We start from the raw sequence: 25,360 nt of genomic DNA on the forward strand, positions 1-25,360 counted from the left end.
TGTGATTGCTACATCAATTTTTTTTTTACTTTTATTGATATGCCATGAGCTCAACTTTAACATCAGAACCCAAATGATCATTTTACTCCATTGTGAACATGCTTAAATGATCATGGTCAGTCCTTGCATCCATAGTTATGGGGGTGTCAAGTGCTAGTTAAAATACATTTGGGGGGGGGTTGAGGTGCCCCATTTGTGTTATGAATCTAAATGCCCTTCCTGTATGGCGAGAAGACATTACAATAAAGTATACCGTGTCTTGAGGGGTCGAAGTAGAGCATTTATTTAGAAAAAAGATTTATTGAAGATTCTAGAGGACAAAATTACAGTTCATGTCCCTTGAGCATAACTACAGACCAACATAAGGAAAGCCTTGACAAGTCAGGGAGGGGTACATTAAAAGAGAAATAGATGGGGGAATGATCTATGTCTCATTGAGGATGTCTGCGATCTTGGGGAAGCCAGCAGCGTTGAGGGCTGTAACCAGGCTCTCAACGGTGGCCTGTGTCCCCTCGCGGTCCTGCCAGGCCACCAGCAGCAGCTTGGCCTGCATGTCCACATCCTCGCTGTCTGTCTCAATCTCCCGGATCTCTGCGGCCTTTATCTCCAGCTGGCCAGCCAGGTTCTTCCACTGGGCACCCAGCTTGGCTGCTATCTCATCCATTTGCTGGTTGGACACCAGCTTGTTCTGCATGCTCGGACCTGGGGGCACACAAAATGAAAATATTGTAAAGTGGCTGCTCCACTGGATGTCATAAGGTGAATGCACCAATTTGTAAGTCGCTCTGGATAAGAGCGTCTGCTAAATGACTTAAATGTAAATGTAATGAAGGAATTAATCAGGTGATGATTTTGTAAAATCAAAAAGATAGACAATATTTTACAACTAACTCATAATATCTAGATGATATAGACTTCAGTCTTATGAAGTTAGAACGCACTGTCGTTGCTCTCCTTGAGTAGGGTGTCACTGTTGTCTTCATCGTCTTCCTCCCCGGTCTTTATCTCCTCAGACGGAAGGTCCTTCTGTGATGACGGGGCAAAGGGATCAATCAAGAGTGAGGTGGAGACATGGACGCCAAGATGACCACCTAAGTCGTCATGAAATGTTTGAGTAGCCATGGTTCCAGACAAGACTTCTCACCGGCAGCTCCTTGGCCAGTTTGATGACCATGCTCTCTAGGTAGTCGGCCAGGCTCTTGAACTGCTGGTTGGTAGGCTGGAAGAAGTGAGGACTCCTCCTGGACAGCAGACGCAGGGCTCGCCATCCATAGTTAGAGTTATGAACCACCCTACGTGACATGGAGGGTGGAGGTTAGTTGAAGAATATCGCATCAGAACACTTTTCTCATGGCAGGATCTTTCTTTACACCATTGGTTATGTCTTTGGGCAATCATCAGTTCCAAATCATTTGCATACTTGTATTCATTTTCCACCATGTTGGCTGGGTCTGCCTGTTCAATGGCCTCTTCAAAGAAATCCTCCAGAGAAGGCATAAACTCCCTGTCGTAAAGACATTTACATTATGTAGGGTCAGTTGACTGAAAAAAACATTTTTTTGAACCGGGTGAACAACAAGCAAGTTATACACAAAAACCTTCCATGTAGGTGTGTGATCTTTGTAAATTTGACCAGCTGCACAGTGGCGCATGATCATTCACCTGCTCTCGGACTGACAAGCCGCCATATTGTCGTGGTTCAGATTCCAAAGTCTCGTGAGTTCATCACTGCAAGAAAAGAAACGCGTGTGTTTTGGCAAAGCCAAGTGCAAGAGAAGCTGAGTCACTCGTTAAGACTTTTCATTAAGACTCCCAAATGTGAGGGCTGGACATTGTCAATCATCCTACTGGGCATATAAACCGTCCTAAACCAATGATGGTTTTGGAGAACACATGACTAGGCTGTCCCAGTTATCACTGCCATACAGAGGACAGGTTAGAATTGTTACTTACTTCCCCATGAAGACCTTCCTGTCAGGGCCTTTACCCAGGAAATCTTCTGGAGCTTGTCTTTTCCTCGTGGGTCTCTTGGGTTTGTCATCTACTGGTCTGGGGGGTACATTTGTATCGTTCATGAGGTTAACGCTGTATATATTCCTCATTTGAATGTATGATATGAGTTTTCAATTTGTACTTTGTCTTGACAATTAATATTTTTTATAACATAGGATTCCATACCGGTCCTTCACAAAGCTCGGACATCCCTCATTTTTCCACGAGTTCCAGTTATCCTCTGTGTTTAAGACATGCTGTCAAAATATAAGAGAGGACTCATCGTCATCAATAACCCTTTACCGGTCTCACCTTGGCTTGTCAAACAGTTGGCCACGTGTTGTGATGTTACTCAGAAAACGTTTGAACGAGCAGGAATTACAAAGATGTCCGGAAAACCAGAATATTCAGACTAGGCTTACCTCGACCATGGTGGCAAACTTGTCTCCATCAGGTGGGATCTCTTTGAGAAGCTACATGGAAACAAGTTAGACAGGATAGTACAACATGCCCAACAATGTGCCATCTCCGGACTAGAGAGAAAGAGAAAAAAAACACACAGACCTGGTACACCAGTTTGGTGGTCTCCTCCATCCACAAACACTGGTCATCATTCAGGACACAACTGGAGCTGTGGCAACAGACAAATAGTTAGGCAAACCAGCAGTCAAAGCGTATTATGGATTTTACTATGACGTACGTCTTCTGCCAGACAAACTGCCATAGGGTATGACGGAGTGGCACGGGGGGGGTCATCTTTTTGGGCCATCTCACCTTTTGAACTTGACCTGTCCCTTGAGGTACTGGAACAGGACAAGGTACTGCAGGAGGATGTGTCGTCGGAAGTTACTGTCACTGAGCTGCAGGTCCATTAGCTAGATGGTCAAAAAGAGACTCAGCGTATGAGGGATCCGTTTAAACAAGTCGTTGCACATAATGACGACTTATTTGGGACGCACAGTGATTTTGTCGACCAAGTGACTCTGCACCCTCACTGCAATGTAAGTCTATCTCAAACACCCATGCATAGATCTATTCTATTCTTTTATGATTAGGAGGGTGAGATATGCAACCTTCTCGCTGGTGAGGAACTTGGCGAAGTAGACGTGGTCTCCTCCCGCTGTCCTCAGCTCCTCCAGCTTCCTCTTCGAAGCCTGCATGTCGTCCAGCTTGAAGCTTTTAAACACCGCCAACGTCTCATCTGAATACTACAGACAACATACAGAACACTTCCATGAACTCAAACATATTTTCATGGTCTTCTCGAAAGGAACAAACATGGTCAGTGTGTGATTTGAACAAGAAACATTTTAAAGCAAAGTGTCATACTTTTAGTCAGATAAAAAAGTTTTTTTTTAAATGGCCTACAATTGTTTTAGAAGGAAAGGTTAGATGGCAGAAGAGTCACCTTGAGGAAAGTAATCCAGGAGAACTTTTCGTAACACTGAACAGGGTTTCTAAAGTAGTCCTGCAGGGTCCAGAACTTCCTGTATAGGTTGTAGTCGATGGGGATGGAACTACGAACAAAGGGAGCAATGTCATAGGTGGAAACCTGTTTAAGCAAGCTGCAAAAAAGATGTTCAACAAATTTTGGCCAGCATAGGGCTCTGTATAATAGCTATGTTCATGTGATAGATAGAACAAGGACTCATGTTGCTAACCAAGGTGCAGGTGCACCAGGTTCCTCATCTCCCATCTCCCCCTCCTCCACCTCCATCCCATCCTCTTTTTCCTCTGTGGGCTGTAAAATACAACACAGAGTTAGTGTTGAGGGTGAATTCATCGTTAACACATTCAACAGCACACATACAATATCTATAATATCATTCAACAGCTCACACACTATACAGTATCTGTGATCCTTAGAAGGAGGCCTTACCCTTTGACCGAGAGTGCTTTCCTGCTCGTTTTTGTTGAACACTGTGATGTTGTCGAGATTAAACTGGCTCTGCAAGTTCAGACCTGAAACACACATAGGAACACATAAAAGAACACAAGGGTGTCCACATCCACGATTAAACGCAAATTAGCTTCGTTCCTGTAGTGATTTGAGATCCATGTAATCCTCTCACCTGATTTCTCCGACAGGGGGAAGAGACGAGCCAGGAACAGCTGGATCCGCCCACAGAAGACTGTGTTCTGAGACTTGGACAACCTCCTCAAAAGATCTGCAGGTTCAGAAGGTGTTTCATGATGGAACATATCAAGGGAACAACAACAAACAAACAAACAAACTGTGACTTTATCCTCACCATTACACATCCTTAACAGGTAGTTCTTCCCAGCAGTGTAGAAGGAGTTCTGGAAGTGAGAAGAGAAAGTATTATTGGCGTTACTTCCTCAATACCCAAAGGAAAGATCTTCGGGAGTTACATTGAAGGTACTTTTAAAAATGGCGCAGAGAAACGCAGACTAAGCTACTCACAGACTTCCAGGTGGAGACATTCTCTTCAACAAAGGAGAAGATCTTATCACACTGGTCAAGAGGTAGACAGTCCAGAATATCTCCCAAAAGTAGGAAAGGAGTAGTGGCGGAGCAGATACCTGCAAGGACAAGGGACTTTACTACACAACTACTACATCATTTGCTGTCCGACATGTATATCAATTAAATACTAAGGAGGTAGAACAGAGGTAGATGTAACGATGCTATGAAGTGACGCTCAGCCTCACTGAGCCTGCTGCTTACCTTCAGTGACCCCATCAATGCTGAGATAGATGAGAGACAGGAAGTCATCGACAAGTGCTTTCTTTTCCACCTGTAGAAGAAAAGGAGAGAAAGGGAGAATGTTACTCGACTCCAGCTATAGCTCTCACTAATTATTCGTAAAGCATATTGAGCATAAACATGACCACGTACTAGCAGTATACCTATATTAACTGTAGAAACCAAGCAAGATACAAAATGGATAAGGCCAAATCCCAACATTATATAGGCACCGTTAATGACAACTTATATCAGCCTCAGAAACTTTTTTAAAAGGACATTGGCTCAAAAACTCCCCATAAAGTAAAATCCTGCAGTATTGGCCTGGATATGTTTTATGTTATGACCAGGCAAAGGTTGCAAATTATTTTACCACATTTCTTTTTCTTTCCCCACCACCATAGTTAAGAAGTCACCCACCTGATCTGGACACTATGGCCAGTCTTTCATTAACAACTTTTACCATAGCAAAGGTATCACAAATGGTTTGTTTGAGCTTTGCATGGTAACAGAGGACAAAGTTTCCAATCGACAATGCTTAATGAGCACAAACAAATCAACTGGGCTGGATCACCTTCCTGCCAGATTCATAAAGGATAGTGCTTGTGTCACTGCTAAAATGATAACACATATTGTGAACCTTTCTATTAGTAGTGGTACATTTCCCAAGGATCTCAAAACAGCCCGGGTGGTTCCACTCCACAAGAACAACAGTAGAACAAATGTAGGAAACTACAGGCCGGTGTCTATCCTCAGCACCTTATCCAAAGTTGTTGAGATTAGGTTTTAATCAACTTGAGGCATACCTTCTTGAGCAAAAACTTCTTTATGAACTCCAATCTGGCTTTAGAGCAGCTCATTCCACTGATATTTGCATTATCCACCTTTTTGACCACATTAAGCAGGAAAGTGAGAAGGGGAACTATACAGGTAGGGTCATGTTAGACTTGCAGAAAGCTTTTGACACTGTGGACCGTGATATTCTCCTGATTCTCCTCCATCAGTGCTCAGACTGTCCGCAATAGGCTGAGAGGTGCTGGACTGAGGGCTTGCAGGCCTGTTGAAAGGCAGGTCCTCAGCAGACATCACCGGCAACAACGTCACCTATGGGCACAAACCGACCGTCGCTGGACCAGACAGGACTGGCAAAAAGTTATCTTCATTGACGAGTTGCGGTTGTGTCTCATCAGGGGTGATGGTCGGATTCGTGTGTATCGTTGAAGGAATGAGCGTTACACCGAGGCCTGTACTCTGGAGCGGGATCGATTTGGAGGTGGAGGGTCCGTCATGGTCTGGGGCAGTGTGTCACAGCATCATCGGACTGAGCTTGTTGTCATCGCAGGCAATCTCAACACTGTGCGTTATAGGGAAGACATCCTCCTCCCTCATATGGTATCCTTCCTGCAGGCTCATCCTGACATGACCCTCCAGCATGACAATGCCACCAGCCATACTGCTCGTTCTGTGCGTGATTTCCTGCAAGACTGAAATTTCAGTGTTCTGCCATGGCCAGCGAAGAGCCCAGATCTCAATCCCATTGAGTACATCTGGGACCTGTTGGATCAGAAGGTGAGGGCTAGGGGCATTCCCTCCAAAAATGTCCAGGAACTTGCAGGTGCCTTGGTGGAAGATTGGGGTAACATCTCACAGCAAGAACTGGAAAATCTGGCGCAGTCCATGAGGAGGAGATGCACTGCAGTACTTAATGCAGCTGGTGGCCACACCAGATACAGACTGTTACTTTTTATTTGGACCCCCCTTTGTTAAGGAACATATTATTCCATTTCTGTTAGTCACACGACTGTGGAACTTGTTCAGTTTGTGTCTCAGTTGTTGAATCTTATGTTCATACAAATATTTACACATGTTAAGTTTGCTGAAAATAAACGCAGTTGACAGTGAGAGGACGTATCTTTTTTTGCTGAGTTTAGTTTACATAGAGGAGACCCTGAGTAAGGAATTGCATTTTGTTAGAGATGGTTTGTCTGACAACGAACTGTCACTACATTTGGGATAAACGTAGATTTCCTAGGGCTGACAGGGTAACGGTAAACTGTGCAGGCAAGGAGATTGAATCTAAAACAAGTGCATCTTGGTGTCCCTAGATCAATCCCTTTCTGGAGACCTGATTGCTGCTAAAATTCTTTCTAAAATAGAAAACATATTGAAATGTTATCGTAACACTAGATACTTTAACATTAACGTTAAGAAACTGCTTGTCTTAACCTTTATTCCGTGTCATTTTGTTTATGCCTTCTCTGCTTGGTCTAGTGGGCTATCAAAAAAGATGAAAAAGAGAATGCAGGTCATGCAAAATAATGTTATCAGGTATATGCTGAATGTCCCCCCTAGGACCCACATAGGGGTACAGGAGTTCTGGAAGATGGGCGTGTTGTCTTTGGAGTCCAGAGTGGACAAACTTAAACTTAAGCATATGTTTGACATCTTAAAATGATCGCGCCCCAGGTTATATGAAAAACCACATTGATATGGTCTATTTTGACCAAATCATTTTTACTCCCTTTGTCAATTCATTGTTTTATTTTATACAGTTTTGCTGCAGTTACAATACCAGATCTAGTGTTATATCTTGTAAAATCCTAATAGTAAACAGTACCGCGAGGAGCACGTTTTTCCATACAGGCATTTGTCTATGGAATAGCCTTCCCTTGGAGATCAATAGTAAAAAGCAACATTTTTCATTTGAACAAGGTTGTTTAAGTAAGGGTAAGTAAGTAAGTAAATCAGTCCATTTTGCGCATTTTGCTGTATATGTCCGTTGACCCAAATAAATTCAATATACTATAGATAAAATACACTTTCAACTTACAATCTGCTCCTCCAGGACCTGCCTTAGAGCTTGGTCAAGGGTGGTCTTCTTCTCTGTCTCACTGTGGAGAGACAAGTAGGCAGGCACGGTCGTGAGGTGGGCAGAAGAGGCATAGCCTAGAGATCATTTAATTAATATAGTCCGTTAGCTAGCTAACGTTTGTATTTACTTAACCTACTTTCCAGTGATCTGGTTGAATGCGTTTATCAAAGGTTTGCTGGTTTTGTTGTCCAACGCACTTCTGGTTGCGGCCTAGGTGAGATATATAACAAATCAACAAAGAATACTAGTTTAGTTTTCTTGAGACTACACATAATCTGCCAACGTTATCTAGCTAGCTAGCTAACGCGTGGCTAATGTATGTTTATCATGCTCGGTTTGCAAAGTTATTGTAAGCGTTTCTACAAAAGATGTGATAAACAACTTCATTTAAGCACAGAAGAGATTCTGAAATACACCATATTGAAGACAGGTTCTTACAGTAAATGTATCTTTTGCATCGTTGAAGTTGAATAAGATCGGAGGAGACATAGCTATTTCCTCACAATAAGCGTGACCCCGACGCAACTTTTAGATCCGGTTCAAATGGGGTGCATTCAGGATGGCAACATTGAAACGCATGGTTCAAAAAGTAATGTTACAGTTATGTAACAGAAATACAATTTACTTCTTGAGTCTTCTGCTCTGCCGGTATTTAGATTTTGTGACGTATGCTTGTCAAAGTTTACTAGGAAGATCATCATAAACACAGGTATAAATTGAAAACCATCGTCAACTCACTGTTAAAAACGAGGCATAAGCATGGCAAAAACCAATACATTGCTGGCCTTTAGATATTGTGCAAAAACGTAGTTTTATAACCAGTTCAACATGGATGATTTATCGTGTATTCCCTGGATGTTAATTGTAATTAATAGCCTACTTATTGATGGATGTGTAGTTTTACATGAGGCCAGATGATGGCACTAATACACCTCTAAAATTGAACAACCATTACATGCGCGTGCTCTCCGTGAGTGCACTCATTGTATGAATGACTGCATGTTCCGCATGTTCTGCCCTCAGTCGGGCTGTAGTCTATGACAGGATGGCGTCAAATGATTCAACACTAGGAACATTGTCAACATCTCCCAGTTCTCAGACCGCACATTTCCTGACATTTAAAATAATCTCAAGTCTTTTGAAAGCTTTTAGTCCCCTGTATTTCCCCTGCCATTGTGTGAAGAAGAAGAACCCCATAATAATCTGTCCAATGGTCAAGCCAGGCTGACGTGTGATGTTAGATACTCCGAGGCCTGTTCCCATGCCTCCAAAAGGAGGTGGACAGAAACCAAATAGATAAGGAGAAATTGTACATTGCCACACTGGACTACCGGTTAGTGTGTAGCTGGTAAAGTGTTTGTTTGAGTGTGTGTGTGTGTGTGTGCGTGCTAATGTGTGTCTCTTAGATGAATGATGTGTTCTCTGAAGTAAAGACAACTGCTTCTGTGTGCAACTTTTAGTCGGCTCCGGTATGCAGCTGGCAGGGCCTTCTGAAGAGAATGGGCTAAGTGGACATTAACATTAATCAGCTGTTATAAAAGTAACACTTCAGTGGAATTTCTAGCTTCTTTTTACCACCATCTTCAGTGCTGTGTTTTTGCAAGAAAGGTTTGTGTCGTTTCAAAACGAGCCAGTGCTTTTGTCAGGTTGATCCTCTCTATGGAATGTACTTAGGTTCAGTGACATGAGTCAATGCCATGATTTTATTGTCGGGAGGGGGGGGAGGGCAATGACATCAGAGTAAACCCATCAGACCAAATCCTTGAATTGCCAACTCCTGAAGTTTGCAGTTGTGTCTACAAAACACCCTTAAGTGTGTGAACATTACTGTATATATACAAAATAGCTGGCGTGCATCTTTAATCATTAACTTCTGATATGATCAATATGAATATTTTGCTGTGTGTGACATTGTGTGGTGTGTGACATTTGACAATTGTTGTTGCATAGCTAATTTGTAGTTGGGTCTGGTACTTTGTATAACCTGACCAACGTTCTATAGTTGGATGTGTTCATATTTTAGCCTCCATATTTGCTCTCAGCACCAGAGGCATGTTTGAAGCAAGAGTCCAGTATGCTGATGTGTTTAACAGACTAGGAACATTTTGTTGGGTTTCTGCAGTGCAGCACATTTCGAAAATGAGAGACACTTATAACTCAACTTTGGGGTGTTATGGGTGCTTCTGTTTGAGCAACAAGACTGCAAATGGTGGACCAGGAGGTGTTGATATCTCACCGAGGAGACAAGGCTAAGAAACAAATCACTCTGCTTGTGTGGCTGGAAAAGAGGGCACATTTAGGGGGCCTCCAAAGAGGCTGAAAATATGAGTCCCAACTACAAAAGATTATTCCTTTTTCCCCCCTCAAATTAAGAAAAGCTATTCAAGAATTGACTCCATTTTTCTGGATTCAAAAATTCATGATATAGAGATATCGAATCATCCTCCGTTTAATTACACCAATATACTTAGCGACAGTTTTGAGAATGAACAGAGCACATTTTCTGGAACCAAAACGTATTAAATACAGAAACTAAACATTTTAAACCTTTACCATTACACATGTAGACAGTGGACAGAGAAAAGCCAACCTCCGATATAATTTGGGATGCCTTTAATGCGACATATAACTTTTGAAGAGAGCCAACAACTACAGGTTTAACTCAGATAAAGCATATTACTTCATGGAAATTAAACCTGGTAAATATCTCGCAGCTCTCACAAAATGAACACATGCTAAACCAATTATCATCTTTGAAGATACAGGTACAAAAGCAGTAAGGAAAAACAATGCAATTAATGACAACTTTAAAATCTTCTATGAAAATCGATATCAATCCAATTTGAACAGTTGAATGGTTCCTATAGCCTTCTTAGACTCAACAACTCTGAAGCAATTATCAGCAGACAAAAAATCATCACTAAAAAAAGAGAATCACCTAAGAATAAATATTAGATACTGTTAAAAACATCCACACAGAGAATAGCAACAGGAATGGATTGCTTTCCCATAGAATTCTATTCAACATTTTGGGACAAAGTAGCCCCACTATTAATTACAATTTAGCATTAATACTGATTATAGTGATAAATAATAGTGATAGATGTGCAGATGATGATGTGCAAGTGAAGATACTGCGACGCAAATGAGCAAGAGGGTAAGTAATAATATGGGGATGAGGTAGTTGGGTGTGCTATTTACAGATTGGCTGTGTACAGGTACAGTGATCAGTAAGCTGCTCTGACAGCTGATGCTTAACGTTAGAGAGGGAGATATAAGACTCCAGCTTCAGAGATTTTTGTAAACCGTTCCAGTCATTGTCAGCAGAGAACTGGACGGAAAGGCGGCCAAAGTACGTGTTGGCTTTGGGGATTGACATTGCAACATACCTGCTGGAGCGTGTGCTACGAGTAGGTGTTGCTATGGTGACCAGTGAGCTGAGATAAGGCGGATAGTTAAGATAGTTAAGAACACTATAACAATATGGAAGAAAATGAAACGTATTCTACAAGAAGCAATATCACTCCCTAAAAACATAACCTTATCGAACAATCCTTGGATAGCTTTTCAGAATTGACCTATAAATTGATCCACATGGAAAACTAAAGGCATAGAAACCATAAATGACATGGTAACAGGAAATACATTTATTGCCATGACAGAATTAAAAATATATTTTGGACTGACCAATGTAGAGTTTCAAAAACATGCAACTTAAAAGTTACATATCACAAAATTTAGATTGGAAATCTTTTAGCAACCTTGAGGGAATTTTATTTGAGTCAGAAAAGGATGTTCATATGATAGGTAAGCTATATAAAACCTTGCAGAGAGCATATGCAACTTTTAGAAGAAAAAAAAAGAAAAATAAATCTACTTTTGGAACCAAGACTTAAAAATAACTGATGTTGGCACAAGATGGAGGGAAAGTTGGAGCATAACTAAAGCAATTACAGTTAACGAAAATATACGCTTAATCCGGTATAAACCAATGTATAGAATGTATTATACAAGTGACAAAATTCACAAATTCTACAGCACAACAGCAGAGTCATGTCTTAAGTGTAAAACTAACAGTGATTCAATAATCCATGCTTTCTGGGAATGCTATGAAGTCCAAAAGTTATGGGCGGAGCTAGAAAGACAGATGTCAGAAGTGTTACAATGTAAACATACTTTTAATCTGCCTGTCTGCATATCTCAAGACACGGCATGCTGTGTGGGGGTGTTGTGAGATACACAATGGGCTGGACCATTCTCTTATCACTCTTCTTTTTTTTAACGTATATTAAAAACTTGGAAATCAATTAACCTGCCATCATTAACACAATGGATAAATCCCATTTATTTATTATTGAAATATTGAAATAGTATGGGCGACCGAGAAAAACAAATTGGTAAAATTTAAGGCCATGTGGCTATTTATAATGCAGACACTAGGAATGGGGGTGTGAGCATGTGGGTCTGGGCAGAGGAGATGTAGTCATATGTTTATGTTTCTATTTGCTGTGAAATGTCTAAAAGAAAACATACAAATAAAAAAATATTAAGTCATGACTGCTTGACCCAGCAGTTGAGTGGCACCTCGTTCGTCCTAAATTTGACTGTACACAGTTCTCTTCTTTCGTCCCCTTCTTCACAGATGATGATAACCATGGCCAAATGAACTTCACCTCCAACTTCAAAACAATTACTAGGTTACATACCTCAGCAGTGTCGCTCCCCCATCTGCCACAGCGGGTTCTGACCGTTTACCAGTAACTGATGAGAAGCAGAGAGGGAGGGAATGCATCAAGTCTCTCTGGGGTCACAGATAAGGGCTCGACATTGCTCAACACCGTTAATGTGGACATCAGGTGGTGGGGCATGTGTCTGCTGGAGGACACAGATTAGAAATAAACAGTTGGGATATTATGGAGAGGGTATGACGAGGCCGAGGCTAAGCACTACTAATGAATACTGTTGTTTGAACCAGGTAATGTCTCATTGCACAGGGTCAAAGATAGAGGGAATGTCCTATACGGATGTGTTTCTATATGCATTTATATACAATTCAATATGGTAGGAATAAGTGACAAATCATTTATGCAAGTTAGCAGACACTTTTATTGAAAGCAACTTACAGAAGTGGTTTACGTATGGGTTATCCCAGCAGGAATCGAACCCATGACCCTTGGCGTTGCAAGCTCCATGTTCTACTGACTGAGCCACACAGACCTACAAAAGGGAATATGGAAGGATCTAGGCCACAGTGGCGATTCGTCATTCAGTGCAACATTTACATGCTTAAATCGCCACTGCACAGGATACAGTCAGGGCTCCACAGTAGAATCGCTAAATCCCTATCCATCCATCCATCCATCCATTTACTGTATCTACCCAGCCTCCGTAAACAAATGATGATGACCTCTTACATGAGTCAAATAACATGACGAGACGAATTCCATCACACACGATAACAAAAAGTGCATGGTTCATGCCGTGGAGGGCAAACATCAAAAAACAGAAGCCCAACACAATGCAATGACCTCAGAAGTTGAACACACAAAGGAAATAGGGGCTATTAGGCCCTTCACATGGCAGGGGACGATGGCAGGGGAAGATGCTGCCATCAGACAGAACAGAGGCATGGAGGCTGAACGTATTAACTTGAGCAGGCCAGCACATCTCCACTACCATACTAGCACAATTAATATAAGCTACAGTATTGAATCGTTGAATCGTTTGAAAACACGTCCAAATGATTCTTTGAGACAGATGATAGGGAGCAGTGATAGTACTAGGTAAGGGTTCTCTGCTCCCTTCACAGTAGTGGTTGATATTCCATGCGCTAGTTGGCCTCAGTGAGCACATTTACTGCAATCACAAGAACCGAGACAAAGGAGCAGCAGGAACTCGCTTGAACCTTTTTTTTGTGATCTACATTTGATTGATTTAGCAAATACAGAATAACCAAGGCTTTTCAACTTCACTGGCTTACGAACAATTGTGTACAAAACATGCTTTACAGTTAACCTTATCTAATACAAACGTTTTACCTTGTTTGTTTGCAGATCACTGTCTGATATTAACTTGATTATTGCCACATTTCCTGGTATCAAAGATGGTAAGCTGTGAATGTGACTTTTTGAGAACCAGGTAATGCATGTAGCAAGCGTGTCGAGGGGAAGAACACAATACACCTTCTACTGGAAGCATCTGTCGCCACTTCAGGGATAGATTTAGCTGGAACACTTCAAATGAACCTCTCCAACCTTCAACCTGTGTGTGTTTGTGTGTCTTTCGGAGGGGTTAGGATCAAAGCTGTACATTAATTTGAGTCCATTTGTGGTTGCCATGTATGATAACTAAACATGACCAAATGGTTCTTTGTCCCTTGAAGTAACACAGAAGTAATACATACATATAGACAAAAGTATGTGGACACCCCTTCAAATTAGTGGATTCGGCTATTTCTGCCACAACCGTTGCTGACAGGTGTATAAAATTGAGCACGCAGCCATTCACTCTCCATAGACAAACATTGGCAGTAGAATGGACTTGCTGAAGAGCTCAGTGACTTTCAATGTGGCACCGTCGCAGGATACCACCTTTCCAACAAGTCAGTTCGTAACATTTCTGCCCTGCTAGAGCTCCCCGGGTCAACTATAAGCTCTGTTATTGTGAAGTGGAAACGTCTACAAGCAACAACGGCTCAGCCACAAAATGTTAGGACACACAAGCGCACAGAACGAGACTGCTGAGTGCTGAAGCGCATAGCATGTCAAATTTGTCTGTCCTTGGTTGCAACACTCACTACCGAGTTCAAAATTGCCTCTGGAAGCAACATCAGCACAAGAAGTGATCGTCGGGAGCTTTATGAAATAGGTCTCCATGGCCGAGCAGCCGCACACAAGCCTAAGATCCCCATGCGCAATGCCAAGCGTTGGCTGGAGTGGTGCCATCATCTGGCAGCCCGGAGGACTAATCTGGGTTTGGTGGAAGCCAGGAGAATGCTACCTGCTCCAATGCATAGTGCTAACTGTAAACTTTGGTGGTGGGGGGTTGTTTTTCATGGTTCGGGCCCCTTAGTTCCAGTGAAGGGAAATCTTAACATTACAGCATGCAATGACATTCTAGACAATTTTGTGCTTCCAACTTTGTGGCAACAGTTTGGGGAAGGCCCTTTCCTGTTTCAGCATGACAATGCCCCCGTGCAAAAAGCGAGGTCCATACATAAATGGTTTGTCGAGATCAGTGTGGAATAACTTGACTGGCCTGCACAGATCCCTGATCTCAACCCCTTCGAACACCTTTGGGATGAATTGGAACGGCGACTGTGAGCCAGGTTTAAATCGCCCGACTTCACTAATGCTCTTGTGGCTGAGTGGAAGCAAGTCCCTGCAGCAACGTTCTAACATCTAGTGGAAAGCTTTCCCAGAATAGTGGAGGCTGTTATAGCAGCAAAGGGGGGACCAACTCCATATTAATGCCCATGATTTTGGAATGATGTTCGATGAGCAGGTGTCCACATAGTTCTGGTCATGTAGTGTAAGTTATATATCTTGTATTCTTACACCAAGTAGCCTACTTTCTTTTGTTATGTAATTCGACTGATATCTGACTCTGCTGCAGGCAATTGTTCATTGTCCCCCATGATGAAATCGGGGAGGGGACTGTGGATCTGTCTCTGTCCGTTAGTCATGTGATATCTCAGACAGCACTGGCCCCATTTTGACGAAACTTCGGTCAATGATGCGTACACTGATTGGCCAAATGTGGGAGCTACAGTGCATTTGGAAAGTATTCAGACCTCTTTACTTTTCCACATTTTGTTACGTCACAGCATGATTCTAAAATGGATTCAATATATATATTCTCATCAATCGACACACAATACCCCATAATGACAAAGCGAAAACGGGTTTTTAGAAATTTTATGAAAAATAAGAAACAGAAATACCTTACTGTACCAATCAAAAGTTTGGACACACCTACTCATTCAAGGGTTTTTCTTTATTTTTTAAAATGTTCTACATTGTAGAATAATAGCGAAAACATCAACACTATGAAATAACACATATTGAATCATGTAGTAACCAAAAAAGTGTTAAACAAATCCCCAAATATTTTAGATTCTTCAAAGTAGCCACCCTTTGCCTTAATGACAGCTTTGCACACTCTTGGCATTCTCTCAACCAGCTTCACCTGGAATGCTTTTCCAACAGTCTTGAAGGAGTTCCCACATATGCTGAGCACTTGTTGCCTGCTTTTCCTTCACTCTGTGGTCCAACTCATCCCAAACCATCTCAATTGGGTTGAGATTGTGTGTTTGTGGAGGCCAGGTCATCTGATGCAGCACTCCATCACTCTCCTTCTTGATCAAATAGCACTTACACAGCCTGGTGGTGTGTTGGGTCATTGTCCTGTTGAAAAACAAATGATAGTGGGAATAAGCGCAAACCAGATGGGATGGCGCATCGCTGCTAAATGCTGTGATAGGGATGCTGGTTAAGTGTGCCTTGAAATGGAAATAAATCACTGACAGTGTCTTCAGCAAAGCACCCCCACACCATTACACCTTCTCCACACATGTGGAGATCGTTCACCTACTCTGCGTCTCACAAAGACACGGCGGTTGGAATCAAAAATCTCAAATTTGGACTCATCAGACCAAAGGACAAATTTCCACTGGTCTAATTGCTTGTTTTTCTTGGAGCAAGCAAGTTTCTTATTGGGGTCCTTTAGTAGTGGTTTCTTTGCAGCAACTCGACCATGAAGGCCTGATTCACGCAGTCTTCTCTGATTCACGCGGTCTCCTCCTCAGTAGATGTTGAAATGTGTCTGTTACTTGAACTCTGTAAGGCATTTAGTTTGGCTGCAATCTGAGGTGCATTTAACTCTAATGAATTTATCCTCCGTAGCAGAGGTAACTCTTGGTCATCCTTTCTTGTGGTGGTCCTCATGAGAGCCAGTTTCATCATAGGGCTTGATTGTTTTTGCGACTGCACTTGAAGAAACGTTCAAAGTTCTTAACATTTTACAGATTGACTGACCTTGTCTTGAAGCAATGATGGACTGTCGCTTATCTTTGCTTATTTGAGCTGTTCTTGCCTTAATATGGACTTGGTCTTTTACCAAATAGGGCTATCTTCTGTATACCACCCCTACCTTGTCACAACACAACTGATTATCTCAAATGCATTAAGAAGGAAAGAAATTCCACAAATTAGCTTAACAAGGCACACCTGTTAATTGAAACACATTCCAGGTGACTACCTCATGAAGCTGGTTGAGAGAATACCAAGAGTGTGCAAAGCTGTCATCAAGGCAAAGGGTGGCTACTTTGAAGTATCTCAAATATAAAATATTTTTGGATTTGTTTAAACTTTTTTGGTTACTACATGATTCAATGTGTGTTATTTCATAGTGTTGATGTGTTCACTATTATTCTACAATCTAGAAAATAGTAAAAAATAAAGAAAAACCGTTGACTGAGTAGGTGTGTCCAAACTTCTGACTGGTACTGAATACACATAATTATTCAGACCCTTTGCTATGAGACTTGAAATTGAGCTCAGGTGCATCCTGTTTCCATTGATCATCCTTTTATTGTGTCTACAACTTGATTGGAGTCCACCTGTGGTAAATTCATTTCATTGGACATTATTTGGAAAGGCACACACCTGTCTATATAAGGTCCCACAGTTGACAGTGTATGTCAGAGCAAAAAAATAAACCATGAAGTCGAAGGAATTGTCCGTAGTTCTCTGAGACAGGATTGTGAGGCACAAATCTGGGAAGGGTATGCAAACATTTCTGCAGCATTGAAGGTCCCCACGAACACAGTGGCCTCCATCATTCTTAAATGGAAGAGATTTGGAACCATCAAGACTCTTCCTAGAGCTGTCCGCCTGGCAAAACTGAGCAATCGGGAGAGATTTGGGCGGCCTTGGTCAGGGAGGTGACCAATAGCACGATGGTCACGCTGTCAGAGCTCCAGAATTCCTCTGTGGAGATGGGAGAAACTTCCAGAAGGACAACCATCTCTGCAGCACTCCACCAATCAGGCCTTTATGGTAGAGTGGCCAGACGGAAGCCACTGTACAGTAAAAGGCACATGACAGCCCGCTTGGAGTTTGACAAAAGGCACGTAAAGGACTCAGACCATAAGAAACAAGATTTTCTGGTCTTATGAAACCAAGATTGAACTCTTTGGCCTGAATGCCACGTCACGTCTGGAGGAAACCTGGCATCAGCCCTACGGTGAAGCATGGTGGTGGCAGCATCAGGCTGTGGGGATGTTTTTCAGCGGCAGGAACTAGGAGACTAGTCAGGATGGAGGGAAAGATGAATGGAGAAAAGTACAGAGATCCTTGATGAAAACCTGCTCAGGACCTCAGACTGGGGTGCAGGTTCACCTTCTAACAGGACAACGACCATAAGCACACAGCTAAGAAAATGCAGGAGTGGCTTCGGGACAAGTCTCTGAATGTCCTTGAGTGGCACCGCGACCCATCCAACATGCCAGAGCTTGAGAGGATCTGCAGAGAATGGGAGAAACTCCCCAAATAGAGGTGTGCCAAGCTTGTAGCGTCATACCCAAGACGACTCGAGGCTGTAATCGCTGCCAAAGGTTCCTCAAGTACTGAGGAAAAGGGTCTGAATACATATCTAAATGTGATATTTCCATTTATTTGAACAAATTTGCTAAAATGTCTTAACCTGTTTTTGCTTGGTCATTATGGGTTAGTGTGTAGATTGATAAGAATCCCCCCCCCCCCCCCCCCAAATGAATCCATTTTATAATAAGGCTGTAACGTAACAAAATGTGGAATAAGTCAAAGGGTCTGAATTCTTTCAGAATGCACTGTATAGTAATTAACAACAGCGTGTTAGTCACACTCGTTCGAAATTGGCCCAGAGGGGGGACGCTGCATCATTTGTAGGGGGCGACATGTTTAGATTAGTTTATCAGTCACATGCACAGGGTCGCAGATGTAGTCGCAGGGGTACACTGATTTTCTTAAGCTCCAACAGTGCAGGTCAAAAAGAAGTGAATGAAACAATAACACTAGGACGACTGGGGGCAGGGGGGGGGGGGGGGGGGCAGGGGGACAGGGGGAACGGGTAGCTGCCTAGTGGTGGGTATTCAGCAGTCTGATGGTCCGCAGGTAGAAGTGATTGGCCAGTCTTACAGTTTTTGCCACGATACTCCAGTAATGAAAGCGGAAAGAACAGGTCGTGGCTCGGGTGGCTGAGTTCACTGATGATGTTATTGGCCTTCCTGCGACACCTGCTGATGTAGGTGTCCTGGAGGGCAGGCAGTGTGGGCACCCAATGGTGCGTTCGGCTGAGCGTGCCACCCTCCGTACAGCCTTGCGGTCAGCGGCGTTGCCGTAACAGACTGCGAAGTCTTGTTTCCAATTGAGATGTAGAACAAACAGACACATCCAGTACATGCTAGATTGTACACCTTATTCCATTTGACTATCCTCCAGGGGACTCCAATAGTAATTGGGTTGAAAACATTAGAGGTTAATGATCCCCCGCACACAGAGTAAAATAATAGGAGCAGTCAACGAGAGGATGTTTATTCAAGCACAGAGCTTTTCCTGCCTCTGATTGGGGCTTCTGCCAAGAATAACTTACTAGTTAGTATTCACTGGGGCCACTGGCTGGATATGGATGTATTTACTTCCAGTCCAACGTCCCTATCTGTTCTGATTGACTCCACAGGCAAAGCTAAAGTAATTTGGTCGTTACTCAATGATTAGCACAGGCCCAGGGTGTGGGCTAGGGACCATTAAATACCCATAACAAAAATGCAACCTCCCTACCCACTGGGCAAAGACGTCAGTTCAACGTCAAGTTTTGATTTACATTTGGGTTGAGTTGTCAAGTAATTCTGAATTCAACGTGAAATGACACCATGTCATTGGATTTAGGTTAAAAGTTTGGTGAAAAAAACGTACAGAATTCCCTTACGTTTGACTTTTTGCAACTCCAAATGAGTTTTCCACATGGATTCAACTTCATCACATATTTTTTTTTTTGGGGGGGTTGAAATGTGGAAACAATGTTAATTCAACCAGTTTTTGACAATTGCATCTCCTCTCCACAGTGGGTATCCTCTCCACAGTGGGTATCCTCTCCATGCTGGAATCATCTTTCATTTTCTGGTGCAAAATGCATAGCCTTTTAATGTCCCATTATCAGATCCTCATCCTCATGTTGTTACTGTAGACACCTTGGAATGACTCCAGGGGACATCCAGCTAATTCTTCAAATAGTAAAAGGACCTGTGCCATACTTCTGATGACCTTGAAGTCAAGGTTAATTGATGCCAACTACTGTTTGGTGGTGTTTCCTGGATGATGGACATATGATGTAATGAGGTCAATGAGGTACTCTATTGAACATTACACTGAGTTGAGTCCATACAGATTTGTGGCTGACATTCGGCCTTTCAGTCCAGGAAAGTTCAAATAAATAATTACAAGTGTTGAAATATATTACTTAATAACAAAACATACTGTATTTATATGTGGGAAAAAATACTAAAATATTATTAGGAGAAAATGTAAGTACCCTAGGTGTGAAATATATCCAAAACAAAACCACCAACATACTGTAGGACAAACTCAATGTTTTTCAATGTAACAGACATTACAACTAGGTCAGCTAGCGGAGGGGCTAGGTGTTGTTTTATTTGTTTTTTAAAGCAAATTTTGCTGTTTGCTTGAGTTTATTAATATGGAGTTGGTCCCCCCTTTGCTGCTATAACAGGCTCTACTCTTCTGCGAAGACTTTCCACTAGATATTGGAACATTGCTGTGGGGGCTTCCATTTAGCCACAAGAGCATTAGTGAGGTCGGGCACTGATGTTGGGCGATAAAGTTCTTCCAGACAGATCTCAACACACCATTTCTGTATGGACCTCACTTTGTGCACGGGGGCATTGTCATGCTGAAACAGGAAAGGGCCTTCCCAAACTGTTGCCACAAATCTGGGAGTACTGAATCATCTAGAATGTCATTGTATGCTGTAGTGTTAAGATTTCCCTTCACTGGAACTAAGGGTCCTAGCCCGAACCAACATTGAGGCAGGTAGCATTCCCCTGGCATCCAAGAGGGGGGGGCAAACCCAGACTAAGGGGCCAAACCCAGATTCGTCCATCAGACTGCCAGATGGTGAAGTGCAATTCATCACTCCAGAGAACGCGTTTCCGCTTCTCCAGAATCCAATGGCGGCGTGCTTTACACCACTCCAGCCGACGCTTGGCATTGCGCCTGGTGATCTTAGGCTTGTGTGCGGCTGCTCTGCCGTTGAAACCCATTTCATTAAGCTCCTGACGAACAGTTCTTGTGCAGTTTGGAACTCGGTAGTGAGTGTTCCAACCGAGGACAGACGATTTTTACGCACTACACACTGCAGCACCAGGCGGTCCCGTTCTGTGAGCTTGTGTGGCCTACCACTTCACAGCTGAACCGTTGTTGCTCCTAGACATTTCCACTTCACAATAACAGCACTTACAGTTGACCGGTGCAGCTCTAGCAGGGCAGAAATCCTACGACTGTGCTACATTGAAAGTCACTGGGCTCTTCAGTAAGGCCATTCTACTGCCAATGTTTGTCTATGGAGATTGCATGGCTGTGTGCTCGATACATGTCAGCAACAGGTGTGGCAGAAATAGCCGAATCCACTCATTTGAAGGGGTGTCCACATACACTATATATACACAACTGTATGTTTTTAAATCGCTGACATCTGAAGGTTTGCATCATTCACAACTGAAGTTGACAAGTAACTCTACGTCTAGAGCATAGGGTCTGTTTCAAATGACCACTTCATATGCTCACTTGCTCCAGAATGGGAAAAATATGCTTTCTATTTTTATTCAGCTCAATTATATTCTTCTTACTATAAAATCATAGTATATAATAAAGGCACAGGACCTGAGCATATCTTGTCTGCTAAAGGAACTAGCCTACAGCCTACGGAATGGAGCATAGCCAGATAACAGACAGTAGGCCAACTCTTGTTCTGTTATTTTTTTACACCGACCTAAAATAGATCTATTGTGGTGTATTTTAAATGGATTTATTGGGCTTTTTTAAATAATAAGGATATTCCAGAGGCGCTATCAGGTGTGTTACAGCAACACGTTCAGCATCTCCAGGCCTGGGAATGCTACATGTGTTTATGTTAATTAACTGCCAATTACCGTGAGACTGGCAGTCTTTTGCTTGGAAATAACCTAGCTGTGGCCGTAGCTGTTTTGACTTGTGGACTGTATATTTTCTGTAACACACCGGATGGTCACTATATGTTTTTTTTTCTTCATCCATCCCTAAGCTCCCTACATTGAGTCTCAACTCTCAGGACACAAAAGCAGTTGCTGTGTTTAGTATTTGTAATTTACTGTCTGCACAGCTTCTCAGGCAACCACCGCAGCAGGAATGCTGTGACACAAAATCAGCTTTCCCAAGGTAAAGGGGATATGCTGTGAAGACAGATCATTTCAAATCATTTGAGCATTTCAGGCACACATATTCCAAATAGAAACATTGAAAAGTTACCAAAAAGTGCTCAACCAAAGATTGCATATTTCAAATTTGATAGCATCATAACTTAGACCAGTACATACAATTAACTACCCATTTATCAAACATTTCCCTTTTCAAAAACATTACAGGCTACGTTGATAGGCTCCTGGATCTCCTCAAAGAGGTCACCCTTGGTCCAGTGCCATATGTGGAGAAGCTGTGCAAGCTGTCCATCCCAGGACCACTGTCTGCCCAGGAGGAGTGACCAATGCCAGATGGGTGACTGAAGCCTTCTTGATTGAAGTGGGGTACATGGGTCCCCCTCCTCTCCTGCTCCCCTCCCCATCAATCTCTGTAGTTGGTTGCATTTCCTAAAGCCGAAGAAATTCACTTTTGTGTGATTTCTTTTTTTCAAGCATTAGGGCAGGAGATGAGTGTTACAAATTGTACGAATCAAAACAGCATTGAGGTGGCTTTTGGTATAGAAATTAACATTAAATTCTCTGGCAACAGCTCTGGTGGACATTCCTGCAGTCAGCATGCCAACTGCATGCTCCTTCAAAACTTGAGACATCTGTGGCATTGTGTTGTGTGACAAAACTACACATTTTAGAGTGGCCTTTTATTGTCCCCAGCACAAGGAGCAGCTGTGTAATGATCATGCTGTTTAATCAGCTTCTTGATATGCCACACCTGTCAGGTGGATGGATTATCTTGGCAATGGAGAAGTGCTCACTAACAGGGATGTAAACAAATATGTGCACATTTCTCAGATATTTTTCAGCTCAAAACATGGGACCAACACGTTACATGTTGCGTTTTATATTTTTGATCAGTATATTTGGTCTCGGAATGACGTGGCACATTTTTTACCTTGTCATCAATTACATGGCTCACGACAATAAGGGTGTTTCAAAGAGCTGTCAGTCAAGGCGAGCTCATGAATATAAGCTCCCCGCCCACCCAGCCTGTTCTTTCAGGCTTCCTGATATTTAGAGATGAGAGAAAAGGTAGCGTTTCTTTCATTCTGAGCATTTTAATAGTGTACCAATATTATGGGTAATGTTTTGGTCATTCAAAGGCTCTCTTTATTTGGGAAATAGGGTGGCTGTGCAGGAACTGTAAGCTACTCCATCTAAAACGTGAATCGATTTTGTATCAATTTACCCTTTTTGAAAATTACTTCTCACTGTCATATGAAAGATAAGGTCCTTATGCTTCCAAAAGCGCAACACAATCAATGCACGCTAATGTTCAAACTGAGCGTCTGTGCTCTTAAAACTCTCCCCTTACAGAAGATGCCTTCATCCAATGACTTATGTCTAATGTAATGGAACAGAGTCACGATCTAGGGCTAATATACAGCTAACATCTTGAAGGAAATTAGAAATCTAAATCTTGTCAACATATTGGAACTCCTGTACTGAGGCCTGAGCGATTGTTCCATAAGAAAACCAATTACATGTCATTTCAAATAACTTGGCTATTGTACAATGTAAATGATCTTATGAGAAACATTGTAGAGGATGTCCCTCGTTAGAATTGCATACATTTTTTTATTTGAAGCAGCAATTCCCCAAAAGACACTCAATTTTCAAATGTGTGGGGCATACATCACACGCCACCCTTTCAATTACAAATCATTAATCCCATAGACTGGAATCACGTGCAGCACACTTAACTTATTAACACCAAGTGAATCTTCTACAGATGCACCATCGAGAGCATCCTGTCGGGCTGTATCACCGCCTGGTACGGCAACTGCTCCGCCCACAACCGTAAGGCACTCCAGAGGGTCACCGGGGGCAAACTACCTGTCCCCCCAGGTCACCTACACTACCCGATGTCACAGGAAGGCCATAAAGATCATCAAGGATAACAACCACCCGAGCCACTGCCTCTTCACCCCGCTATCATCCAGAAGGCGAGGTCGGTACAGGTGCATCAAAGCTGGGACCGAGAGACTGAAAAACAGCTTCTATCTCAAGGCCATCAGGCTGTTAAACAGCCACCACTAACATTGAGTGGCTGCTGCCAACATACTGACTCGACTTCAGCCACTTTAATAATGGAAATTGATGTAATACATGTATCACTAGCCACTTTAAACAATGCCACTTTTATGTTTACATACCCTACATTACTCATCTCATATGTATATACTGTACTCGATACCATCTACTGCATCTTGCCTATGCCGTTCTGTACCATCACTCATTCATATATCTTTATGTACATATTCTTTATCCCTTTACACTTGTGTGTATAAGGTAGTAGTTGTGGAATTGTTAGATTAGATTACTCGTTGGTTATTACTGCATTGTCGGAACTAGAAGCATAAGCATTTCGCTACACTTGCATTAACATCTGCTAACCATGTGTAGGTGACAAATACAATTTGATTTGATTTGAATCTGTGGTTTTTGGCCTGACTTCCAACACTATAGCACTAGCCATATAAAACACATATATATAGTTGGGGCCAATTCATATGGGCACTAGCTCAATGGTATTACGCAGTACTATTGAAGCTGGTATGCTAAATTTGTAAGATACACCCTCACAAGTTTCAGCCCTGCAGCTAACATCTCATCCAACAGTTAATTTTGAGTACATTGGTTGGCTGGAGTTTAATTGGAATCAGCTGAGAGTCATGCCATAGAGTTAGAATTCTTTGAAAGTTCACCTTTCCTTCCCCCTTTCCTTCCCCCTTTTGTTTGAACTTTTGTTTGAAGTAATCACTGATTAGACATCATTGGGCAGGTGATATAAATGGCCGCATTCCCCTGCTCATACGCTGCACGCGTCAACCAATGGTTGCGTGCCATGTCATCAACTGTGTGGTTAGCTGATATGTAAAATATCTGTCCAGGCGTTGTAAGGCCTGGTGTGTGTCAGCAACATATGAGCAGGGGAACATGACCATTGCCCCACCGTCTTTTTCCGTTGAGTTTTTCTTCTGAAACGTTCATGTATTGTTGCCAATTGAAATGTGCTGCATAGAACAGACATGAGGGTTGTGAGGAGCAAGCCAATTGAAATGCTTTGACTATGAAATGAATGTCTTTCCCCTTTCTCTTATTATAAAGCCAATCATTATGTTTTGTTATATTTTCAATGAATGATATTGAATTAAGGTTAATTACGTTGATTGAAAATGATTTATCTGTTGATACACAATATTGTGGTGAGCCATGCACCCATAACTATTCTAGCCACCCATCAATTTGTGCTTTTTGCCCCCCTTTATTTAACTAGGCA

General features: G+C 42.3%; 1 protein-coding gene across 1 annotated transcript; it reads right to left on the minus strand.

Moving 5' to 3' along the window:
• Positions 1–259: 259 nt before the first annotated feature.
• Positions 260–8,116, minus strand: thoc1 (THO complex 1). Its single transcript, XM_029623400.2, has 21 exons — positions 8,010–8,116; positions 7,708–7,781; positions 7,530–7,590; positions 4,682–4,751; positions 4,418–4,536; positions 4,245–4,293; positions 4,065–4,160; positions 3,872–3,954; positions 3,654–3,733; positions 3,401–3,509; positions 3,066–3,200; positions 2,767–2,867; positions 2,557–2,623; positions 2,415–2,465; positions 2,179–2,249; positions 1,954–2,049; positions 1,663–1,728; positions 1,421–1,504; positions 1,145–1,292; positions 942–1,026; positions 260–702 (listed from the first exon to the last, which is right to left on the minus strand). The coding sequence occupies exons 1-21, from the start codon at positions 8,058–8,060 to the stop codon at positions 425–427; spliced, it is 1,974 nt and encodes a 657-aa protein (XP_029479260.1). The 5' UTR covers positions 8,061–8,116; the 3' UTR covers positions 260–424.
• Positions 8,117–25,360: the final 17,244 nt, after the last annotated feature.

Source organism: Oncorhynchus nerka, linkage group LG20, assembly GCF_034236695.1.
Source record: "Oncorhynchus nerka isolate Pitt River linkage group LG20, Oner_Uvic_2.0, whole genome shotgun sequence".
In the NCBI taxonomy this organism is placed as follows: domain Eukaryota; kingdom Metazoa; phylum Chordata; class Actinopteri; order Salmoniformes; family Salmonidae; genus Oncorhynchus; species Oncorhynchus nerka.